A 25,398-nucleotide genomic window follows, 5' to 3' on the forward strand; every position below is an offset into this window, starting at 1 on the left:
CAGACCCACCATCCTCCCCCTTGCCCAGACCTACTCCCCGCACCTCCTCGCCCAACTCCCCCCACCAGCACTTCGTTAGAAGCCACTACAACAATAATAACTTGTATTTATATAGCGCCTTTAACATAGCAAAATGTCCCAAGGCGCTTCAAAAGGTGTATTATGAGATTAAAAAATTTGACATTGAGCTACATAAGTAGAAATGACGGCAGGTTACCCAAAGCTTGGTCAGAGAGGTAGGTTTTAAGGATCACCTTGAAGGAAGAAAGAGATGCGGAGAGGATTAGGGAGGGAGTTCCAGAGCTTGGGGTCTAAGCAACAGAAGGCACGGCCACCGATGGTTGAGCGATTATAATCAGGAATGCTCAGGAGGGCAGAACTTGGGGGTGGGGGGGAGGGGGGCTAGTTTGTGGGGCTGGAGGAGATTACAGAGATAGGGAGGGGCAAGGGCCATGGAGGGATTTGAGAATCAGGATGAGAATTTTGAAATCAACGCATTGCTTAACCGGGAGCCAATGTAGGTCAGCGGGCACAGGGGTGATGGGTGAGCGGGACTTGGTGCGAGTTAGGACACGGACAGCCGAGTTTACGGAGGGTAGAATGTGGGAGGCTAGCCAGGAGTGCGTTGGAATGGTCAAGCGTAGAGGGTAACAAAGGCATGGATGACGGCTTCAGCAGCGGATGAGCTGTGGGAGATCAGGAGCACGATCCCTTCTGGTCGATCCGCAAACTCAGCAATAACCGGGAACTTGGAAACATTCTGATTGACCTGGTCTAAGGATAAGGGATAAGCCATTTAGGACCGAGATGAGGAGAAACTTTTTCACTCAGAGTTGTGAACCTGTGGAATTCTCTACTGCAGAGAGTTGTTGATGCCAGTTCGTTAGATATATTCAAGAGGGAGTTAGATGTGGCCCTTACGGCTAAAGGAATCAAGGGGTATGGAGAGAAAGCGGGAAAGGGGTACTGAGGTGAATGATCAGCCATGATATTTAATGGTGGTGCAGGCTCGAAGGGCCGAATGGCCTGCTCCTGCACCTATTTTCTATGTTTCTATGTTCAGGGACGATTTCTTGATTTGATACATTGGGACAGCTTGCATACACTATATTGCATTATACATTGCACCTTCTGTAGTCTCGAGCTCATCCAAAACTCGGCAGCCCGTGTCCTAACTCGCACCAAGTCCCGCTCACCCATCACCCCCTGTGCTCGCTGCCCCGTGTCCTAACTCGCACCAAGTCCCGCTCACCCATCACCCCCTGTGCTCGCTGCCCTGTGTCCTAACTCGTACCAAGTCCTGCTCACCCATCACCACCTGTGCTCACTGCCCTGTGTCCTAACTCGCACCAAGTCCCGCTCACCCATCACCCCTTGTGCTCGCTGCCCCATGTCCTAACTCTCACCAAGTCCCGCTCACTCATCAACCCTGTGCTCGCTGCCCCGTGTCTTAACTCGCACCAAGTCCCGCTCACCCATCACCCCCTGTGCTCACTGCCCCATGTCTTCACTCGCACCAAGTCCCGCTCACCCATCACCCCCTGTGCTCGCTGCCCCGTGTCTTAACTCGCACCAAGTCCCGCTCACCCATCACCCCCTATGCTCGCTGCCCCATGTCTTAACTCGCACCAAGTCCCGCTCACCCATCACCCCCTGTGCTCGCTGCCCCGTGTCCTAACTCACACCAAGTCCCGCTCACCCATCACCCCCTGTGCTCGCTGCCCCATGTCTTAACTCGCACCAAGTCCCGCTCACCCATCACCCCCTGTGCTCGCTGCCCCGTGTCTTAACTCGCACCAAGTCCCGCTCACCCATCACCCACTGTGCTCGCCGACCTACATTGGCTCCCAGTCCGGCAACACCTCGATTTCAAAATTCTCATCCTTGTTTTAAAATCCCTCCATGGCCTCCTCACCACCTCCCTATCTCTGGAACCCCTCCTCCAGCCCACGATCCCCCCCAAGATATCTTCGCTCCTCTAATTCTGGCCTCTTGTGCATCCCCGATTTCCATCGCTCAACCATGGCCATGCCTTCAGCTGCCTAGGTCCTAAGCTCTGGACTTCCCTCCCTAAACTGCTCCGTCTCTTTACCTTTGTCTTCTGTTTTAAGATGCTCCTTAAAAGCTTTTGGTCACCGATCCTAATATCTCCTTATGTGGCTTGGTGTCAAATCTTGTTTGATAATTGCTCCTGTGAAGTGCCTTGGAATCGTTTTATTATGGTAAATGCGCTATATAAATCCAAATTGTTGTTGGGTTAAGGATACTCACTATCCTTCCTTTTATGATACAGGCATGTGGACTTGAGAAATAGAGCGACATATGATAATCTGTATTAATAAATACACCAATACATCCCATTACATGTCTTGCTCATGAGGCCGGTAACAAGAGTATCGTGAACTGTGTGGTGATTCACAAGTTGCGATCTCTCGCCACTCATGATCGCCCTTTGCAAGACTAGGGAGAGTTCTTGAAGTGTGCAGTACGGTGACCGACTGTGCAAGAGGAGTGCGAGATTAATTCTGAAACGTGTTTTTGCTCCATGTGGTTAATGGGTGAGTAGGCGCGGCCAATACGTCAACAGATACAGTGATCATCTCTCTCGATCCAGCTATTCACAATCTATATCAATGATTTGGATGAGGCCACCAAGTGTGATACTCTATATCCAAGTTTGCTGATGACACAAAGCTCGGTGGGAATGTAAGTTGTGAGGAGGATGCAAAGAGGCTTCAAGGGGATATAGACAGGCGAAGTGAGCGGGCAAGAACATGGCAAATGGAATACAATGTGGAGAAATGTGAAGTTGTCCACTTTGGTTGGAACAATAGAAAAGCAGAGTATTTTTTAAATGGTGAAAGATTGGAAAGTGTTGGTGTTCAGAGGGACCTGGGTGTCCTTGTACATGAATCAGTGAAAGTTAACATGCGGGTACGGCAAGCAATTAAGAAAGCAAATGGTATGTTAGCCTTCATTAAAAGAGGATCTGAATATAAGAGTAAGGACGTCTTATTACAATTATATAGGGCCCTGGTGAGACCGTACCTGGAGTATTGTGTACAGTTTTGGTCTCCTTACCTAAGGAAGGATATACTTGCCATAGAGGGAGTGCAGCGAAGGTTCACCAGACTGATTCCTGGGATGGGGGGATTGTCCTATGGGGAGAGATTGAGTAGACTAGGCCGATATTCTCATTGAAACATTCACTATTTATACAGGGTAGATGCAGGGAGGATGTTTCCCCCTGGCTGGGGAGTCTAGAACCAGGGGTCACCGTCTCAGAATAAGTGGTTGGCTATTTAGGACTGAGATGAGGAGAAATTTCTTCACTCAGAGGGTGGTGAATCTTTGGAATTCTCTACACCAGAGGACTGTGGAGGCTCAGTCGTTCAGTATATTCAAGACAGAGATCTATAGATTTTTGGATATTAAAGGAATCAAGGGATATGGGGATAGTGCAGGAAAGTGGTGTTGAGGTCGAAGTTCAGGCATGATATTGAATGGCGGAGCAGGCTCGAGGAGCCATATGGCTCCCGCTCCTAATTCTTGTTATTGGGGTCAGAGGGTCTAGTAAGGAGGAGGAACTGAGGGAAATTGTGTTGGGGAAATTGATGGGATTGAAGGCCGATAAATCCCCAGGGCCTGATGGACTGCATCCCAGAGAACTTAAGGAAGTGGCCTTGGAAATAGCGGATGCATTGACAGTCATTTTCCAACATTCCATTGACTCTGGATCAGTTCCTATCGAGTGGAGGGGAGCCAATGTAACCCCACTTTTTAAAAAAGGAGGGAGAGAGAAAACAGGGAATTATAGACCGGTCAGCCTGACCTCAGTAGTGGGTAAAATGATGGAATCAATTATTAAGGATGTCACAGCAGTGCATTTGGAAAGAGGTGACATGACAGGTCCAAGTCAGCATGGATTTGTGAAAGGGAAATCATGCTTGACAAATCTTCTGGAATTTTTTGAGGATCTTTCCAGTAGAGTGGACAAGGGAGAACCAGTTGATGTGGTATATTTGGACTTTCAGAAGGCTTTCGACAAGGTCCCACACAAGAGATTAATGTGCAAAGTTAAAGCACAAGGGATTGGGGGTAGTGCGCTGACATGGATTGAGAACTGGTTGTCAGACAGGAAGCAAAGAGTAAGAGTAAATGGGTACTCTTCAGAATGGCAGGCAGTGACTAGTGGGGTACCACAAGGTTCTGTGCTGGGGCCCCAGCTGTTTACACTGTACATTAATGATTTAGACGAGGGGATTAAATGTAGTATCTCCAAATTTGCGGATGACACTAAGTTGGGTGGCAGTGTGAGCTGCGAGGAGGATGCTATGAGGCTGCAGAGTGACTTGGATAGGTTAGGTGAGTGGGCAAATGCATGGCAGACGAAGTATAATGTGGATAAATGTGAGGTTATCTACTTTGGTGGTAAAAACAGAGAGACAGACTATTATCTGAATGGTGACAGATTAGGAAAAGGGGAGGTGCAACGAGACCTGGATGTCATGGTACATCAGTCATTGAAGGTTGGCATGCAGGTACAGCAGGCGGTTAAGAAAGCAAATGGCATGTTGGCCTTCATAGCGAGGGGATTTGAGTACAGAGGCAGGGAGGTGTTGCTACAGCTGTACAGGGCCTTGGTGAGGCCACACCTGGAGTATTGTGTACAGTTTTGGTCTCCTAACTTGAGGAAGGACATTCTTGCTATTGAGGGAGTGCAGCGAAGGTTCACCAGACTGATTCCCGGGATGGTGAGACTGACCTATCAAGAAAGACTGGATCAACTAGGCATGTATTCACTGGAGTTCAGAAGAATGAGAGGGGACCTCATAGAAACGTTTAAAATTCTGACGGGTTTAGACAGGTTAGATGCAGGAAGAATGTTCCCAATGTTGGGGAAGTCCAGAACCAGGGGTCACAGTCTAAGGATAAGGGGTAAGCCATTTAGGACCGAGATGAGGAGAAACTTCTTCACCCAGAGAGTGGTGAACTTGTGGAATTCTCTACCACAGAAAGTTGTTGAGGCCAATTCACTAAATATATTCAAAAAGGAGTTAGATGAAGTTCTTACTCGGGGGATCAAGGGGTATGGCGAGAAAGCAGGAATGGGGTACTGAAGTTGCATGTTCAGCCATGAACTCATTGAATGGCGGTGCAGGCTCGAAGGGCCAAATGGCCTACTCCTGCACCTGTTTTCTATGTTTAATCGTTACTAATAACAAGATCTTCTTAGTACAATCTGTTTATTATTATGTGGACATCGCCCGCGAGTGACTGTGCCTCCCTTCTTTATCTCCTTTAGCTATTTATTACAGAGTCCTATTGTCCTTTTACACTCTCACTCCTGATATATAGTCGGCTTGGTGCCAATCCAGTAATAAAAATTCCATCTCTCAATACTCTTAACTGCTATATCCTGTTATCTGAAGATCGATTTAATCCCATTTAAAGAAAATAAGGGATTGTATTTCTATAGTACCTTTCATGACCTCAGCACGTGCCAAAGTGCTTTACAGGGGGTACAGTAGCACAGTGGTTACGTTGCAGGATCAGTAATCCAGAGGCCTGGACTAATGATCCAGAGACCCAAGTTCAAATCCCACCGCTGAGGGAATTTAAATTCAAATAATTAAATAAATCTGGAATTTTTTAATAAGCTAGTATCAGTAATGGTGGCCATGAAATGACTGGGTTGTCGAAAAAACGCAACTGGTTCACTCCTGTCCTTTTAGGGAAGGAAATCTGCTGCCCTTACCCGGTCTGGCTGATATGTGACTCCAGACCCACCGCAATGTGGTTAACTCTGAAATGGCCCAGCGAGACCCTCACTTGTACCAAACCCGCAACAGCAAAGTCAGCACTGTGGGAGTACCTTCACCACACGGACTGCAGCTCACCACCACCTTCTCAAGGGGCAATTGGGGATGGGCAATGAATGGCGGCCTTGCCAGCGACGCCCACAGCCCGTGAACGAATAAATAAAAAAGACAGGCTGCCAATAAAGTACATTTGAAATGTAGTTGCTATTATAATGTAGCAAAGGTTGGTCAAAGAGGTAGGTTTGAAGGGAGCAGCTTACAGGAAGGGACAGAGGTGGGGGGGAGAGGTGGAGAGGTTTAGGGAGGAGTTCCAGAACTTAGGGCCCAGGCAGCCGAAGGCATGGCGGCCGATGGTAAAGTGAGGTTCTCCTTAGAGCAGAGAAAGTTAAGGAGACATTGATAGAGGTGTTCAACGTCCTGAGGGGTTTTGATCGAGTAGATAAGGAGAAGCTGTTCCCAGTGGCGGGAGGGTCGGTAACCAGAGGACACAGATTTAAGATCATTGACAAAAGAAGTGGAGGGGAGAGTGTTTTTACGCAGCGAGTTGTTGTGATCTGGAGCGCGCTGCCTGAAAGGGCGGTGGGAGCAGATTCAATCGTAACTCTTAAAAGGGAAATGCATAAATACTTGAAAATGAAACATTTGTTGGGCTATAAAGAAAGAAAGACTTGCAATTATATAGCGCCTTTGATATGATGCCCACATGAGAGAATGGAATAGAGAGAAAGGGGCAAGAGTGAAGGAGAATGGGATAGAGGGATGGGTGAAGGAGAATGGGATAGAGGGATAGAGTGAAGAGGAATGGGATAGATGGATAGAGTGAAGAGGAATGGGATAGAGTGAAGGGGAATGGGATGGATGAAGGAGAATGGGATGGATGAAGGAGAATGGGATAGAGTGAAGGAGAATGGGATAGAGGGATGGGTGAAGGAGAATGGGATAGAGGGATAGTGAAGGGGAATGGAATAATGGGATAGAGGGATAGAGTGAAGGAGAATGGGATAGAGGGATGGGTGAAGGAGAATGGGATAGAGGGATGGGTGAAGAGGAATGGGATAGAGGGATGAGTGAAGAGGAATGGAATAGAGGGATGAGTGAAGAGGAATGGGATAGAGTGAAGCAGAATGGGATAGAGGGATAGGGTGAAGGAGAATGGGATAGAGGGATGAGTGAAGAGGAATGGGATCGAGGGATGTGTAAAGGGGAATGGGATAGAGGGATGAGTGAAGAGGAATGGGATAGAGGGATGAGTGAAGGAGAATGGGATAGAGGGGTGGGGCAAGGGTGGGAAGAGATTATTGGAGTGAGCAGAGGCTGGTGCAGACTATAAATATCAGCACAAACCAGTTGGGCTGAATGGCCTGTTTGTGTGCTATAGATTTTATGTAATTCTATGTAAAATAAACTCTCCTTAATCGCTCAGCAAGCTCCCACAGACAGCAACATGATTATGAACAGATAATCTGTTTTAGTGATGTTGGTTGAGGGTTAAATATTGGCCCCAGGACACCGTGGATAACTCCACTTCTCTTCTTCAAAATAGTGCCATGGGATCTTTTACATTCACTTGAGAGCAGGCGGGGCCTCGATTTAACGTCTCATTCGAAAGACGGCACCTCCAATTAGTGCAGCGCTCCGTCAGCACTGTACTGGGAGCGTCGGCCTAGATTATGTGCTCCAGTCTCTGGAGTGGGGCTCAAACCCCCGATCTTCTGACTCCAAGGCGAGAGTATGACCCATTGAGCCACTGGCTGTGTCACCTTATGGATTGAAGGTTGGCTACAAAACAGAGGTCTGGAGTTAAGGGGAGGTCCTCGAACTGGCAGGAAGTAGATTTAAATTCGTAGACTGGAGATATGTTGTCGAAATCTGCAAATTGGGGGGGGGTCGAGCTAATAATGTGGAGGATCGCACCGAAATACAGGAAGACACAAACCGGTTACAGAGTGGGCGGGTCAGTGGCAAATGAATTCAATTTGCATTGTGTAAGGGGATTACTTTTGGTAAGAGGAATAAGGAAGCTGCTTATTCCTTGGAAAGTATGAAACCAAATGAGGTGGCATCACAACTTAATAAGGTCAGAGAGGGAGCCAACCAAGTGGTTCATTTCTAGAGAAATAGATCAAAAGCAGGAGCTAATGTTACACTTACATGGAACCCTGGTAAGAAGCACCCTTGGAGCATCATGGGCAGTTTCCGTCTCTACACCACAAACAGTATAATGGCCCGGAAATCCCGGCCTCCCGAGTCCGTACGGAGTGTGTGCACGGAGTGTGTGCGGACCCAGGAAGGCATCGCAAAAGCCATTTTACAGTGCGCATGCGCTGAAAAGCGGCTTTTACGATCAGTCAAGCTCCAGCTTGACAGATCCTCCACATCTGGGGAGCGAGGGCATTTGCAAGGGCACGATTGCGGTATTTACCCATATCTTGGGCAGCAAATGTCCTCAAAACTCTTGCGCCTGATAAAAGCATAGCCTACTGTTACAGGCGTAAGAGTTTTTTAATCATGCAAAAAACATCATAAAATGAAATTTAAAAAAAAAACACATTTTATTGTTTTAAAAACCCTCCCTCACACGTGACTGCGCCGTCTGCGTGGGAACCTGGAGGGCGGGAGCACGCTTTGCAGCGCGGGAAGGGAAGCCCTCCCCACCGGAATCCTATGCTCCTCACGGGCCACCAGGTAAATTGGTAAAATTTTTCCGGTCAGAGGTGTTCGTCCGAAATAAGCCCCCCCCCACCGGAACCTCAGTGCCGTTGGAGAACGTGCAGTCAAGATGCACAAGAATGTGACTGGAATCGGAAGGATGCGACTGTCGGGGAAAGAGTGAGGAAACTGGGACTTTCTTCTCTGCAAAAAGAAGCGGCTAAGCGGAGGTCTTTACCGCACCGGGTGGATGAGCGCACGCTCCCGAAGAGGCCTCGCAAAGGCCGGTCCTCGGGGTGCAATGCACGTACGCCGAGGACGCCACTTCTTTTGACCGATCGCACGCATCCCCGGGAGAAGGACATCTGCGGGGGGAGAGATTGGGCAATTTGACCAGTGAATGTCCTTCACACTCTTGCGCTTGGTAAAAGCAAGTGCATAGAGCATAAGAAATAGGAGCAGGAGTCGGCCATTCGGCCCCTCGAGCCTGCTCCGCCATTCAATAAGAACATGGCAGATCTGATCATGGACTCAGCTCCACTTCCCCGCCCGCTCCCCATAACCCTTTACTCCCTTATCGCTCAAAAATCTGTCTATCTCCGCCTTAAATATAATCAATGACCCAGCCTCCACACAGCTCTCTGGGGCAGAGAATTCTCTTATAGCCTATTTTTACCGGCATAGCAGTTTTAAAAGATAGAAAAATTAACTTTTATCACTAATTTTTATATTAAAAACCCTGTCTATTAAGGTAAGTTCATTTTTACCCCTATTTAAACATATTGAAAAAAAATTCAACCTTTTTTTTGGTCCAAAAGATTTAATTAAATTCAATTTCAATTAATTTTAAATATGTGAGTTTAAGATTTTTTTTATTGTGTTGTATTTCTGTGTTTTGGGGGTATTCTCATTGACAGTAATAGGAGCCTGTACAAACGGTTATTATCAATGAGAATACGCCATGTCCATTGGTGGTCCAGGCCCATGTGACCCCAGGTTGCGCTTACGTTCCTGGGATGTGTGAGCCTCTACCCTGGGCTGTCAATCGAGGCCTTTGAACGTTCCTCCGAGACCACCGGGTACTTTGGTAAAAAGATTTTGGGTCGGATGCGTCCGTGCAGGAAGCCTCCGACTGCAATCTTTGCCCCCAGTATATATTATAAATATATAAGATAGTCACTCACAGCTCGAATAACGAATTTAGCCAGAATTGATTCACCCAGAGAGGGGCAAGAATTCGCAACTCGCTGCCACAGGGAGTGTTTGGGCATTGACGTATCTAAGACGAAGCTTGATGCCTCCATGAGAGAGAATGGAACTGTTGGATATGGGAGTAGGGAGGGAAGAGGTTATTAGAGTGAGTTGGAGGCTGGTGTCGACATAAACATCGGCACAGACCAATTGGGCCGAATAGCCTGTTTCTGCGCTGTAGATTTTATGTCATTCTCTGTAAAATAAACTCTCAATTGCACAGCAAGATCTCACAGACAGCAACGTGATAATGACAAGATAATCTGTTTTTTATTGATGTTGGTTGATGGATAAATATTGGCCAGGTATCGGGGCAGAATCTCCCCTGCTCTTCTTCAAAATAGTCCCATGGGATTCTTAACATCCACGTGAGTGGTTTAATCTCTCATCGGAAAGATGGCCCCTCCGACAGTGCGGCGCTCCCTCAGCACTGCCCCTCCGACAGTGCTGCGCTCCCTCAGCACTGCCCCTCCGACAGTGCGCCGCTCCCTCAGCACTGCCCCTCCGACAGTGCGCCGCTCCCTCAGCACTGCCCCTCCGACAGCGCGCCGCTCCCTCAGCACTGCCCCTCCGACAGAGCGCCGCTCCCTCAGCACTGCCCCTCCGACAGCGCGCCGCTCCCTCAGCACTGCCCCTCCGACAGCGCGGCGCTCCCTCAGCACTGCCCCTCCGACAGCGCGGCGCTCCCTCAGCACTGCCCCTCCGACAGTGCGGCGCTCCCTCAGCACTGCCCCTCCGACAGTGCGGCGCTCCCTCAGCACTGCCCCTCCGACAGTGCTGCGCTCCCTCAGCACTGCCCCTCCGACAGTGCGGCGCTCCCTCGGCACTGCCCCTCTGACAGCGCGGCGCTCCCTCAGCACTGCCCCTCCGACAGCGCGGCGCTCCCTCAGCACTGCCCCTCCGACAGAGCGGCGCTCCCTCAGCACTGCCCCTCCGACAGCGCGCCGCTCCCTCAGCACTGCCCCTCCGACAGCGCGCCGCTCCCTCAGCACTGCCCCTCCGACAGTGCGCCGCTCCCTCAGCGCCACTGCACTGCGCAGTGCCAGCCTAGATTTTTGTGCTGAAGTCTCTTGAGGAGGGACTTGACCCCACAAAACTTCTGACTCAGAAGCGAGTATGCTACCCACTGAGCCACGAAACTCTTGACTCAGGAAATCCCTGCAGCCCCGTGTCGCTTTACATCGATCGCATCCTCAGTGCGATTGCAGGGTCCGACTTCCCACTGGGGTAATCCCGGAAATACTTTCTCAAGTCTGTGACCCAGTGTATCTCGGTCCTAGTTGGGGTAGCAATCTGTAGACCTTCAGAGGCCAGTCTGTAATATCTCTCACGGAAATTGCCTTTCCATTTGGTCTTATCCTCACAACGTCCCAAACCGCTGAAAAGGCATCATCGCCGTGGTTTCGTAAACAAACGCAGCAGCCAATCAGCACACAGCCACATCTCACAAATGACCTGTTTCCGGGAGCACTGGTTCAGGTTGAAAACTCCCCAGGACTCAAAGGGACTGGGAGATATCACAGAATCCTACAGCACAGAAGGAGGCCGTTCAGCCCATCGTGCCTGTGCCGGTTCTTTGAAAGAGCTCTCCAATTAGTGTGTCCCCCCCACCCCCTCCCCGGCCTGTTCATTCCCCCGGAGCCCTGCACATCTTTCCTTTTTAATTTTCTATTCAATTCTTTTCTGAAAGCTACCATTGTATCTGCTCCCACCGCTCTGAATTCCAGGTCAGAACAACTCACTGAGCAAAAAAACATTCTCATCGTCCCTCTGGTGTTTTGGAGTTGTTTTCCCACATTACAACATTGACTACATTTCAAAAGTACTTCATTGGCTGTAAAGCGCTTTGGGATGTCCTGAGGTTGTGAAAGGCGCTATAGAAATGCAATTCCTTTCTTCCCCCTCCTTCCTCCCCCCCGCTTCCTTCCTCCCCCCCGCTTCCTTCCTCCCCCCCGCTTCCTTCCTCCCCCCCCTTCCTTCCTCCCCCCCGCTTCCTTCCTCCCCCCGCTTCCTTCCTCCCCCCCGCTTCCTTCCTCCCCCCCGCTTCCTTCCTCCCCCCCGCTTCCTTCCTCCCCCCCGCTTCCTTCCTCCCCCCCGCTTCCTTCCTCCCCCCCGCTTCCTTCCTCCCCCCCGCTTCCTTCCTCCCCCCGCTTCCTTCCTCCCCCCCGCTTCCTTCCTTCCCTTCCCTCCCCTCCCCTCATTTCCTTCCTTTCTTTCCTCTTTCCCTCCTTTCTTTCCTCCTTCCCTTCTTCCATCCCACCTTCACTCCCTCTCTCCCTCCCACCTTCACTCCCTCTCTCCCTCCCACTTTCCCCATCCCTCCTTTCTTTCCTCCATCCCTCCTTTCTTTCCTCCATCCCTCCTTTCTTTCCTCCATCCCTCCTTTCTTTCCTCCATCCCTCCCTTCTTTCCTCCATCCCTCCCTTCTTTCCTCCATCCCTCCCTTCTTTCCTCCATCCCTCCCTTCTTTCCTCCATCCCTCCCTTCTTTCCTCCATCCCTCCCTTCTTTCCTCCATCCCTCCCTTCTTTCCTCCATCCCTCCTTTCTTTCCTCCCTTCCCTCCTTTCTTTCCTCCCTTCCCTCCTTTCTTTCCTCCCTTCCCTCCTTTCTTTCCTCCCTTCCCTCATTCTCCTCATTCCTTGCCTTGAGACACTGCTCCATGAATGATGTGACCGGATTGCCATTGGGTCTGCTCCAGTGCTGTGCTGGGTGACCCCGACACTAACTCTCTGTTCGGCCTGTGTTCCAGAGATCAACAACGGAGTGGCCAATTCGGACGACGGCTCCCTCTGCTCTGAGAGCGGCTTCGATGGATTCACCAACGAGGCCGTCAGTCCCCTGGGCCGTCGAGGGGCCAAGCTGCGGATCGACTGAGCGGCGCACGCAGTCTTCGTCCTTCCTCCTCCTTCGTGACGTCTGGATTTGGGAAAGCAGACCCGTCGACCTTCCCCTTTTTCCCCCCCCCCCCCCGCTCCACTCTGCCTCCCTCCAGCCTGGTTCCCCTCAACCCATGGGGATCGTGGACCTTGATTTCACTATGAACTAAATTGAGATCGTGACTACAGTGGCCTGCGTGGGGAAGGGGCGGGAGGCGGTTGTAAGGGGGTCTTGGGGGAGAGACCTTGGACTTACTGCTGTGCACGTGAAGGAACTTGGAACGAGAAAGCCCCCTCCCCTCCTTTACGTTCTCCAGCTCCCCCCTACTTTACACCTCCTCCAAACAGAGTCGAGCACAACCTGGGGCTGGCCCTTGGGGGTAGAGTTGCGGGGGGGTGGGTGGGGGTGCGCGGTGGGATAGCCAACGCAGGAACCTCTCCCATATCTGACTCCCGCCAGTTTGATAGTTCCCTTGCTCACGCGGGGAAATCTCTGGCATTTGGTCCTGTTTTGTTTTCCCATCCATTTCAGTTTGGTGGGTTGTATGTTCAGTTTACAGTTTGTGGGTGTGTAAAGTTACATAAATATATATATAATATAAAAACAAAAAAGCAATAATTCGACTTGTGGCGAGGTGTTCGGAGGTACACGCAGTGTATCTCTGCCGTTCGGAACCGTGTCGATGAGCCCCGATGTTTTTCTCCGAATACGTCTTAATGGATTGATTGGTCCGAAGCGAGTTTACTGGTGAAGCTAAAGAAAAACAGACTTGCATTTCTATAGCGCCTTTCACGACCACCGGAAGTCCCAAAGCGCTTTACAACCAATGAATAACTTTTGGAGTGTAGTCACTGTTCCAAATAGTGGCCGTGGGATCTTTTACATCCATCTGAGGGGGCAGACGGGTCCTCGGTTTAACGTCTCATCCGAAAGACAGTACTGCCCCTCCGACAGTGCGGCGCTCCCTCAGCGCTGCCCCTCCGACAGTGCGGCGCTCCCTCAGCGCTGCCCCTCCGACAGTGCGGCGCTCCCTCAGCGCTGCCCCTCCGACAGTGCGGCGCTCCCTCAGCGCTGCCCCTCCGACAGTGCGGCGCTCCCTCAGCGCTGCCCCTCCGACAGTGCGGCGCTCCCTCAGCGCTGCCCCTCCGACAGTGCGGCGCTCCCTCAGCGCTGCCCCTCCGACAGTGCGGCGCTCCCTCAGCGCTGCCCCTCCGACAGTGCGGCGCTCCCTCAGCGCTGCCCCTCCGACAGTGCGGCGCTCCCTCAGCGCTGCCCCTCCGACAGTGCGGCGCTCCCTCAGCGCTGCCCCTCCGACAGTGCGGCGCTCCCTCAGCGCTGCCCCTCCGACAGTGCGGCGCTCCCTCAGCGCTGCCCCTCCGACAGTGCGGCGCTCCCTCAGTACTGTACTGGAGCGTTAGCCTAGAATTTTGTGCTCAACTCCCTGGAGTGGGACTGGAACCCACAACCTTCTGACTCCGAGGCGAGAGAGCTGCCCACTGAGCCACGGCTTACGATGTCGGGTAGCTAATTCTGGCATGACGAATTCCTGGAGTCTTGGTCACATGACCTCTCACCTCCAATCGCCCCCCGCTCACTCAATCATCCTTTTTGCACCGTCTCTGAAATTTTCGCAAGGAGTGGAATTCAAAGAGGTACCATATTCTTTTGACGACCTTTCTCGCTGGGTTTGCTCGCACGGCAGTCGGTGTCCTGATGGTTAATCTTCAGTTGCTGGGGACTCCAGCTCATTCGTGGAGAGTTTGGCAACCCTGTGTGGATGGGGCGGGGGGCGGGGGGGAGACACCTAATGCAGAGGCGACGATACTGTGGAAGGACTTTGCTGCATTTCATTCCAGTGTTTGGGAACTGTCGATAACGGTAACTATTTTCGGGTCTTATTTTGTACTTGAGGCCTGAGGTGAAGCCACGGGGGATGGGCGTGTGCCGAGAGGTTGCCAACTCTCCTCGGACCTATTCCTGGAGGATTCATCACATGACCTCCCCCCTCCTTTATTGCAAGGTGGGTGGAGTATAAAAGCAGGGAAGTCCTGCTACAACTGTACAGGGTATTGGTGAGGCCACACCTGGAGTACTGCGTGCAGTTTTGGTCTCCGTATTTAAGGAAGGATATACTTGCATTGGAGGCTGTTCAGAGAAGGTTCACTCGGTTGATTCCGAAGATGAAGGGGGTTGACTTATGAAGGTAGGTTGGGCCTCTACTCATTGGAGTTCAGAAGAATGAGAGGTGATCTTATCGAAACTTAGGATAAAGAAGGGACTCGACAAGGTGGATGCAGAGAGGATATTTTCACTCGTGGGGGAAACTAAAACTCGGGGACGTAGTCTCAGGATAAGGGGCTGGCCATTTAAAACTGAGATGAGGAGGAATTTCTTCTGAGGGTTGTAAATCTGCTGGGTCATTGAATATATTTAAGGCGGAGATAGAGAGAGTTTTGAGCGATAAGGGAGTAAAGGGGTTATGGGGAGTGGGTAGGGAAGTGGAATTGAGTCCATGATCAGATCAGTCACGATATTGAATGGCGGAGCAGGCTCGAGGGGCCAAATAGCCGACTCCTGCTCCTATTTCTTATGCTCTCTCCCGCCATTGGCCGCCGGACATGTCCATCCTCAATGGTGCATCGTCTTCCCCACCAACGGGAAAGCGAACAGACTCTTCCTTACCCAATCGGGTGATTCCTGACTGGCGAGACTTTTTATTTTCAACCCATCCCCAATATTTTTATAAAAGTGTTCAAACCTCCTTTATTTTTCTCTCCGAATCTGCCGTTCCTGGGCCATTGAGAACAGATGAAAAGGGGTGAACACTTCGCAGAGGACACAAAGAAAGACAGAAGACTTGGATTTATATAGCGCCTTTCATGACCACTGGATGTCTCGAAGAGCTTTACAGCCAATGAAGTACTTTTGGAGTGTAGTCACTGTTGTAATATGGGAAACGTGGCAGCCAATTTGCGCACAGCAAGCTCCCACAAACAGCAATGTGATAATGATCCAGATAATCTGTTTTAGTGATGTTGATTGAGGGATAAATATTGGCCCCAGGACACCGGAGAGAACTCCCCTGCTCCTCTTCGGCATAGTGCCATGGGATTTTTCACATCTGTTGTCTGCGTAAAGAGCAGACTAACTGAAACAGGACTAAATGTAACTTAACTGTGTCCTTTATTGCAACTCTCAAAATGGTGTCCCTGAACCAGCTTGTTTACAGCAGTGTGCGAATAGCTCCTGCTGGGTCCTAATGCCTGTCTAATGAGCTTATAACAAACAAATAGAGCTTGATCACAACAACGTCCACCTGAGAGGGCAGGCGGAGCCTCGGGTTAATGTCTCGTCTGAAAGACGGCAGCTCCGACGGTGCGGCACTCCCTCAGTACTGCACTGGGTGTTGTCAGTCTAGATTTGTGTGTTCAAGTCCCTGGAATGCAATTTGAACCCACAACCTTCTGACTCAGGTGAGTGTGCAAACCCACTGAGGCACAGCTGACATTCAGCTCCTCGGGTAAGTAATTAACGGCACATAAGCGCACTTGACCGATGTGCGAAAAGCTGATCGAACACCCCGAAATAGTCAACGTGTTGTAAGCGGTGTTGAACATCACCTCCAAGTTCCCCTCCGAGTCACACACCATCCTGACTGGGAAATATATCGGCCGTTCCTTCATCGTCGCTGGGTCACAATCCTGGGACTCCCTCCCTGACAGCACTGTGGGAGCACCTTCACCACACGGACTGCAGCGGTTCAAGAAGGCGGCTCACCACCACCTTCTCAAGGGGCAATTAGGGATGGGCAATAAATGCCGGCCTTGCCAGCGACGCCCACATCCCGTGAACGCATATAAAAGAAAAAGTACTGTAACCGCCAGATTGCGCACGCACTCAGTTGTAGCAATGCGGAATCAAAACTTTATTGAAACATCACATTTCACAAGTTCAGCACGAGAGTTGCTGCTGACGTCCAAAACCAGTATGAGCTTTCGCTCTCACAGTCGGTGCCTTTGTAATTGGATTCAGTGGGGATGGAGAATGGTTAGTGCCATTTGCGCAATATTAGAGAATATTCAGCCCCACGAGCCTTAATACTCCACCCGAGTCTTCTCCCATTCCCCCTACCTCACCTCAGCCTTTCGGCCTACATTTCCATCCCCTTTTCTCTCATGTACTCGTCTCGTTTTTGTTTGCGAGTATTGAAGCTTTTTGCCTCCACTTCCTGTGGTGGTGAATTCCGCATTCTCACTGCTCTGAGTGAAAACGTTTCTCCTGATTTCCCTACAGGATTTATTTAGTGACCATCTTGTATTTATGGCCTCGAGTCTTGGATTCTCCCAAAAGTGGAAACATTGAGGGAGAAATTGGGTGCATTTCCACCTCCGGGGGGGGGGGGGGGGCTAACGAGTTAATGACCCGTGCGTGGTGCTGTTAACGACACCCGCTATATTGGACTGGTGTTTAGCGGCGGCGGCGCTATAGCCTTGCGCCCGGAAATTGTGACATCATCGCTCCGTTGGTGCCTCGGACCCCGAAATTGGCTTTTACACACCCCCCTCCCCCCTGCAGCAGCGCCGGAGATAACAGCGACATCTTCGGGGGTGGAGGGGGGGAGCATGTATCCGGGCGTCCTGCTACAACTGGGGTGAAATTTAAAGGGGAGGTATCAGAGTGAAATAAAAAAAAATAAAAATAAAACTTGCCTTGTCGCCACTCCTGTTCTGGTTTTCTTCGCGGGGTTCCTGCACCGTGATCGCTTGGCCTGGCGCTCTGCTTGGAGTGCCGGGCTGATCGCACAGCTCCCCCAGGCCGGTGCCTTTTGTCTTCGGCAGAGTTGGCAGCGTGGGGGCCCTTGCCTTTAAGTGAGGGAGCAGTCTGCCCTGTCAGCGCTTCACAAAGGAAGTGGAGCGCTTTATTCAGCGTTAAATCCAGGAGCGCAAACCCGAATTTCTGGAGAGGGGCGGGGCTTCAACGCCCGGCCCTAACCGCACCCCACCCCCCCAAAGTGGGGCGTTAACCAAATTTCTCCCCCCCCCCCCCAGTTCTTTCAACTAACCTATTCAAATCCTTCATTATATACATTTTTTTTTAAAACTCCATCAGGTTACATCTCGGTCTTTTCTTTTCTAAAAATTTTTTTTAAAAAGCCCGATCCTATTCAATCTCTCCCCCCACCGTGGCTGCAATCTCTCAGTTCTGGTACCATCCGCATTGACGGCTGTTCATGGCAGTGAAAGTGGACGAGATTCACAGAACCATAGACATTTACTCCACGGAAGGAGGCCATTTCGGACCATCGTGTCCGCTCCGGCCGACAAAGAGCTATCCAGCCTAATCTCACTTTCCAGCTCTTGGTCCGTAGCCCTGCAGGTTACGACACTTTAAGTGCACATCCAAGTACTTTTTTTTAATGTGGTGAGGGTTTCTGCCTCTACCACCCTTTCAGGCAGTGAGTTCCAGATCTCTACCGCCCTCTGGCTGAAGAAATTTTCCCTCACATCACCTCTAAACCTCCCCGCAATTACTTTCAATCTATGCCCCCTGGTTGTTGACCCCATGCTAAGGGAAACAGGTCCTTCCTATCCACTCTATCCAGGCCCCTCATAATTTTATACACCTCAATAAGGTCTCCCCTCGGCCTCTGTTCCAAGGAAAACAAACCCAGACCATCCAATCTGTCCTCATAGCCAAGATTCTCCACTCCTGGCAACATCCTCGTAAATCTCCTCTGTACGCTCTCCAGTGCAATCATGTCCTTCCTGTAATGCGGTGACCAGAATTGCACGTAGTACTCCAGCTGTGGCCTAACCAATGCTTTATACAGTTCAAGCATAACCCCCCTGTTCTTGTATTCTATGCCTCGGCTAATAAAGGCAAGTATTCCGTATGCCTTCTTAACTACCTTATCCACCTGGCCTACCTTCAGGGATCTGTACACCTGCGCTCCAAGGTCCCTTTGTTCCTCTACACTTCCCAATGTCCTACCATTTAATGTGTATTCCCTTTCCTTGTTAGCCCTCCCCAACTGCATGATCTCACACTTCTCTGGATTAAATTGCTACTGTTCTGACCAGTTGATTGATATCTTCCTCCAGTCCGCAGCTTTCTTCTTCTTTATCAACCACACCTCTTATACTAAGTTTAACTTGGCTCGCTACATCTCAGGCGTGCTACCAGTAAATCAAAGATCTATATAAATGCCAACAGAATAACAGCACAAACCCAGTAAACATGCACTGGAAGTTACCTGATTGTCCTAATAAATTCTTCCCATCATTTTATTACCATAAACACAAGTGATCTGATCCTCGAACTGATAGACAATCTGTGGAGACACATTTGCTTACCTGCGTATGCCTTCTTAACCATCTTATCCACCTGGCCTGTTGCCTTCAGGGCTCTATGGACATGCACTCCCAGGTCTTTTTGTTCCTCTACACTTGTCAATGTCCTACCATTTAATGTGTATTCCCTTTCCTTGTTAGCCCTCCCCAAAACGCATTAGCTCACACTTCTCAGGATTGAATTCCATTTGTCAATGTTCTGCCCACCTGACCAGTACATTGTTATCTTCCTGCAGTCTGCAGCTTTCTTCATCATCACAGGCAGTCCCTCGAAATCGAGGAAGACTTGCTTCCACTCCAAAAATGAGTTCTTAAGTGGCTGAACAGTCCAATATGGGAATTAAGGTCTCTGTCACAGGTGGGACTGAGTCCCAACCACACATCTTAGAAACATGAAACATAGAAACATAAAAAATAATTGTAGGAGTAGACCATTCTGCCCTTCGAGCCTGAACCACCATTCAATATGATCATGGCTGATCATGCAACTTCAGTACCCCATTTACTGCTTTCTCTCCAAACTCCTTGATCCCTTTAGCCGTAAGGGCCACATCTAACTCCTTTTTGAATATATCTAACGAACTGGCCTCAACAACTTTCTGTGATAGAGAATTCCACAGGTTCACAATTTTGAGTGAAGAAGTTTCTCCTCATCTCGGTCCTAAATGGCTTACCCCTTATCCTTAGAGTGTGACCCTGGTTCTGGACTTCCCCAACATCGGGAACATTCTTCCTGCTTCTAACCTGTACAATCCTGTCAGAATTTTATGTTTCTATGAGGTCCCCTCTCATTCTTCTGAATTCCAGTGAATATAAGCCTAGTCGATCCAATCTGCCTTCATATGTCAGTCCTGCCATCCCGGGAATCAGTCTGGTGAACCTTCGCTGCACTCCCTCAATAGCAAGAATGTCTTGCCTCAGATTAGGAGACCAAAACTGTACCAAATATTCAAGGTGTGGCCTCACCAAGGTCCTGTACAACCTCCCTGCTCCTATACTCAAATCCTCTCACTATGAAGGCCAACATGTCATTTGCCGCCTTCACCGCCTACTGTTTCTGCATGTCAAACTTTCAATGACTGATGTACCATGACACCCAGGTCTCGTTGCACCTCCCCTTTTTACTAATCTGTCACCATTCAGATAATATTCTGCCTTCCTGTTTTTGCCACATTATACTGCATCTGCCATGCATTTGCCCACTCCCTTAACCTGTCCAAGTCACCCCACAGTCTCTTATCATCCTCCTCACAGCTCACACTGCCACCCAGCTTAATGTCATCTGCAAAATTGGAGATATTACATTCAATTCCTTCGTGCAAATCATTAATGTATATTGTAAATAGCTGGGGTCCCAGCACTGAACCTTGCTGTACCCCACTAGTCACTGCCTGCCATTCTGAAAAGGACCCATTTATTCCTACTCTTTGCTTTCTGTCTGCAAACCAGTTCTCTATCCACATCAATACATTGCCCCCAGTACCATGTGCTTTAATTTTGCACACTAATCTCTTGTGTGGGACCTGTCAAAAGCCTTTGAAAGTCGATATACACCACATCCACTGGTCCTCCCTTGTCCACTCTATGAGTTACATTCTCAAAAAATTCTAGAAGATTTGTCAAACATGATTTCTCTTTCATAAATCCATGCTGACTTGAACCGATCCTGTCACTGCTTTCCAAATGCGCTGCTATTACATCTTTAATAATTGATTCCAACATTTTCCCCACTATTGATGTCAGGCTAACCAATCCATAATTCCCTGTTTTCTCTCTCCCTCCTTTTTAAAAAAGTGGTGTTACATTAGCTACCCTCCAATCTATAGGAACTGATCCAAATCTATAGAATGTTGGAAAATGACCACCAATGCATCCACTATTTCTAGGGCCATTTCCTTAAGTACTCTGGGATGCAGCTTATCAGACTCCCGGGGATTTATCGGCCTTCAATCCCATCAATTTCCCTAACACAATTTCCTGACTAATAAGGATTCCCTTCAGTTCCTCCTTCTCACTCGACCCTCAGTCCCTTAATATTTCCGCAAGATTATTTGTGTCTTTCAGTGAAGACTGAACCAAAGTATTTGTCCAACTGGTCTGCCATTTCTTTGTTCCCCATTATAAATTCACCTGAATCTGATTGCAAGGGACCTACGTTTGCCTTCACTAATCTTTTTCTCTTCACATATCCATAGAAGCTTTTGCAGTCAGTTTTTATGTTCCCAGCAAGCTTACTCTCATACTCTATTTTCCCCCTCCTAATTAAACCCTTTGTCCTCCCTGCTGAATTCTAAATTTCTCCCAGTCCTCAGGTTTGCTGCTTTTTCTGGCTAATTTATATGCCTCTTCCTTGGATTTAACACTATCCCTAATTTCCCTTGTTAGCCACGGTTGAGCCACCTTCCCCGTTTTATTTTTACGCCAGACAGGGATGTATAATTGTTGAAGTTCATCCATGTGATCTTTAAATATCTGCCATTGCCTATTCACCGTTAACTCTTTAAGTATCATTCGCCAGTCTATTCTAGCCAATTCACGTCGCATACCATCAAAGTTACCTTTCTTTATGTTCAGGACCCTAATCTCTGAATTAACTGTGTCACTCTCCATCTTAATAAAGTATTCTACTTCCCCAAGGGGCCTCACACAACAAGATTGCTAATTAATCCTCTTTGATTACACAACAGCCAGTCTAGGATGGCCAGCTCTCTAGTTGGTTCCTCGACATATTGGCCTAGAAAACCATCCCTTATACACTCCAGGAAATCCTCCTTGACCGTAATGCTACCAGTTTGGTTGCCCAATCTATATGTAGGTTAAAGTCACCCATGATAACTGCTTTACCTTTATTGCACGCATCCCTAATTTCCTGTTTGATGCCCTCCCCAACCTCACTACTACTGTTTGGTGGTCTACACAACTCCCACTAGCGTTTTCTGCCCTTTGGTGTTCCGCAGCTCTACCCATACAGATTCCACATCATCCAAGCTAATGTCCTTTCTTACTATTACGTTAATTTCCTCTTTAACCAGCAATGCTACCCCACCTCCTTTTCCTTTCTGTCTCTCCTTCCTGAATGTTGAATACCCTGGATGTTGAGTTCCCAGCCTTGGTCACCCTGGAACCATGTCTCCATAATCCCAATTACATCATGTCTGTTAACAGTTATCTGCACAGTTAATTCATCCACTTTATTATGAATGCTCCTTACATTGAGACATAGAGCATTCAGGCTTGTTTTTTTTAACACTCTTTGTCCTTTTAAAATTATGTTGTAATGTGGCCCTTTTTGATTTTTGCCTTTGATTTCTCTGCTCTCCACTTTTCCTTATCTCCTTTCTACCTTTTGCTTCTGCCCCCATTTTACTTCCCTCTGTTTCCCTGCATAGATTCCCATCCCCCTGCCATATTAGTTTAAACCCTCCCCAACAGCACTAGCAAACACTCCCCCTAGGATATCGGTTCCTTTCCTGACCAGGTGCAGACCGTCCGGTTTGTACTGGTCCCACCTCCCCCAGAACCGGTTCCAATGTCCCAGAAATTTGAATCCCTCCCTCTTGCACCATTCCTCAAGCCATGTATTAACTATCCTGCTATTCCTACTCTGACTACTCTGATAACAATCCTGAGATTACTACCTTTTGAGGTCCTACTTTTTAATTTAACTCCTAGCTCCCTAAATTGAGCTTGTAGGACCTCATCCCGTTTTTTACCAATATCGTTGGTACCTGTATGCACCACGACAACTGGCTGTTCACCCTCCCCCTCCAAAATGTCCTGCAGCCACTCCGAGACATCCTTGACCCTTGCACGAGGGAAGTAACATACCATCCTGGAGTCTCGATTGCGGTCATAGAAACACCTATCTATTCCCCTCATCAGGGGAAGGCAGCAGCAGCTGCCAAGTTCATGGCAACATGGGTCGGGCTCTGCTGCACAGGAGGGCAGCAAATGGAGTGGGAGAGGTATAGTGGTAGAATCCCCTACCATATTTCCTGCCCTCCTGTGCAGCAGAGCCACCCATGGTGCCATGAATTTGGCTGCTACTGCCTTCCCCTGATGAGCCATCTCCTCCAACACTATCCTAAATGGTATATCTGTTTTGGAGGGAGATGACCGCAGGGGACTCTTGCACTACCTTCCTACTCCTGCTCTGCCTGATGGTCACCCGTTCCCTATCTGTCTGTGTAACCTTTACCTGCGGTTTGACCAACTCACTAAACGTGCTATTCATGACATCCTTAGCATCACGGATGCTCCAGAGTGAATCCATGCGCAGCTCCAGTGCAGTCATGTGGTCTGACAGGAGCTGCAGCTGGATACACTTCCCACACACATAGTAGTCAGGGACACTGGAAGTGTCCCTGATTTCCTACATAGCACAAGAGGAGCATGACACGGGTCTGGGCTCTCCTGCCATGACTTAACCCTTAGATTAACTTAATTTGGCAACAATCCAAAGATTTCCTACTGATACAAAAATAGGCTTTTACTTTTCTCATCATCTGGAAACTTCTTAATCATACTCTCTATATTCAAGTCTACATCATTAATGTATACCACAAAAAGCAAGGGACCCAGTACTGAGCCCTGCAGAACCCAACAGGAAACAGCCTTCGTCACAAAAACACACATCAACCATCACCCTTTGCTTCCTGCCACTGAGCCAATTTTGGATCCAACTTGCCACTTTGCCCTGGATCCCATGGGCTTTTACTTTCGTGACCAGACTGCCTTGTGGGAACTTATCAAAAGCTTTGCTAAAATCCGTATACACTACATCATACACATTACCCTTATCGACCCTCCTGGTTACCTCCTTGAAAAATTCAATCAAGTTAGTCAGATACGACCTTCCCTTAACAAATCTATGCTGACTGTCCCTGATTAATCCGTGCCTTTCTAAATGTAGATTTATCCTGTCCAATAATTTCCAATAAATTTCCCACAACTGAGGTTAGGCTGACTGGCCTGTAATTACTCGGTCTATCCCTTTCTCCCTTCTTGAACAAAGGTACCACATTAGCAGTCCTCTAGCACCACACCTGAAGCCAGAGAGGATTGGAAAATGATGGTCAAAGCTTCTGCTATTTCCTCTTTTGCTTCACTTAACAACCTTGTCTCTGAGGGACTGCTGAAGAGACCCACCTTAACTACGTGCCTGCGTTCTCGTCCTTGTGTTTCCTGTGACTATTGGATGCTGGGGAGTATTGATCAATATATTGTGTTTGCTGTTGCCTTTAATTAGAAGATATAAAATAATGAACCCAGATCTTAGAATATTGTATGTGACAAAGTCCATGACAGATCCGTGCCACCTTATCAGAATGATAGAAAATGGTGGCTCTCCTTCACAGGGCAGATGCTGAAGATGCAGGTCCTGTTGCCAAGACTTTACTCCACACAGGTTCCGAGCTAATTTTGGGAGGGGGTGGGGGTTGGGGGTTGGGTGGGTGTCGGAGAGAAATTGTTTAGAAACACATATGGAGATTCCCTCTGGTGCTTGAGTATGGAGTCAGCCTGCCTGCTAAATGGACGTCTCCACTCTCTCGCTTTCTCTCTCTCTCTCGCTTTCTCTCTCTCTCTCGCTTTCTCTCTCTCTCTCGCTTTCTCTCTCTCTCTCGCTTTCTCTCTCTCTCTCGCTTTCTCTCTCTCTCTCGCTTTCTCTCTCTCTCGTGCTTTCTCTCTCTCTCTCGCTCTTTCTCTCTCTCTCGCTCTTTCTCTCTCTCTCTCGCTCTTTCTCTCTCTCTCTCGCTCTTTCTCTCTCTCTCTCTCGCTCTTTCTCTCCCTCTGCTACATGAAAGGTTACTGCAACAACTGTGTATTTATATAGTGCCTTTAACATCCCAGAAACGTCCCAAGGTGCTTCACGGGGGCAATTATCAAACAATTTAGCGCCAAGCCACATAAAGAGATATTAGGGCAAATAACCAAAAGCTTGGTCAGTGAGGTACATATTAAGGAGCATCTCAAAGGAAAAGAGCGAGAGAGAGAGAGAGAGAGAGAGAGAGAGAAGCGGAGAGGATTAGGGAGCGAGTTCCAGAGCTTGGGGCCCAGGCAGCTGAAGGCACGGCCACCAATGGCGGAGTGATGGAAAGCGGTGATGCGTAAGAGGGCAGAATTGGAGGAGCGCAGAGATCTCGGGGGTTCGTGGGTCTGGAGGAGATTACAGAGATAGGGAGGGATGAGGCCATGGAGGGATTTGAAGATGGGGGGGGGCGGGCGAGAGAATTTTGAAATCGAGGCGTTGCTTAAATGGGAGCCAATGTAGGTCAGCGAGCACAGGGGGGTGAACGGGACTTGGTGCGAGTTAGGACACGGAGCAGCAGAGTTGTGTATCCGAGCCTGTGAGATGATTTGCTCCCCGCACACGTATCTTGAAATGAATGCCAAGCCAGGTGTGAGCGGTTAGGTTCAGAGCTGGGGTCGAAGGCAGGATCCTGGGGTT

The 25,398-nt window shown here is 49.2% G+C and overlaps 1 protein-coding gene across 3 annotated transcripts in view; it reads left to right on the plus strand.

The window, feature by feature from the left end:
- Window positions 1-12,970, plus strand: part of gdpd5b (glycerophosphodiester phosphodiesterase domain containing 5b) — a 284,799-nt gene extending 271,829 nt beyond the window's left edge. For 2 of the 3 annotated variants that reach the window (XM_070892565.1, XM_070892566.1), the window contains one exon: window positions 12,473-12,970. In XM_070892565.1, the coding sequence (XP_070748666.1) occupies window positions 12,473-12,597 (125 nt within the window). In that variant the 3' untranslated portion in view covers window positions 12,598-12,970. The remainder of the gene's footprint in view (window positions 1-12,472) is intronic. The other variant, XM_070892567.1, reaches the window with a different exon arrangement.
- Window positions 12,971-25,398: the final 12,428 nt, after the last annotated feature.

The sequence above is a fragment of the Pristiophorus japonicus genome, chromosome 10 (assembly GCF_044704955.1).
Source record: "Pristiophorus japonicus isolate sPriJap1 chromosome 10, sPriJap1.hap1, whole genome shotgun sequence".
NCBI classification, from domain to species: Eukaryota; Metazoa; Chordata; class Chondrichthyes; family Pristiophoridae; genus Pristiophorus; species Pristiophorus japonicus.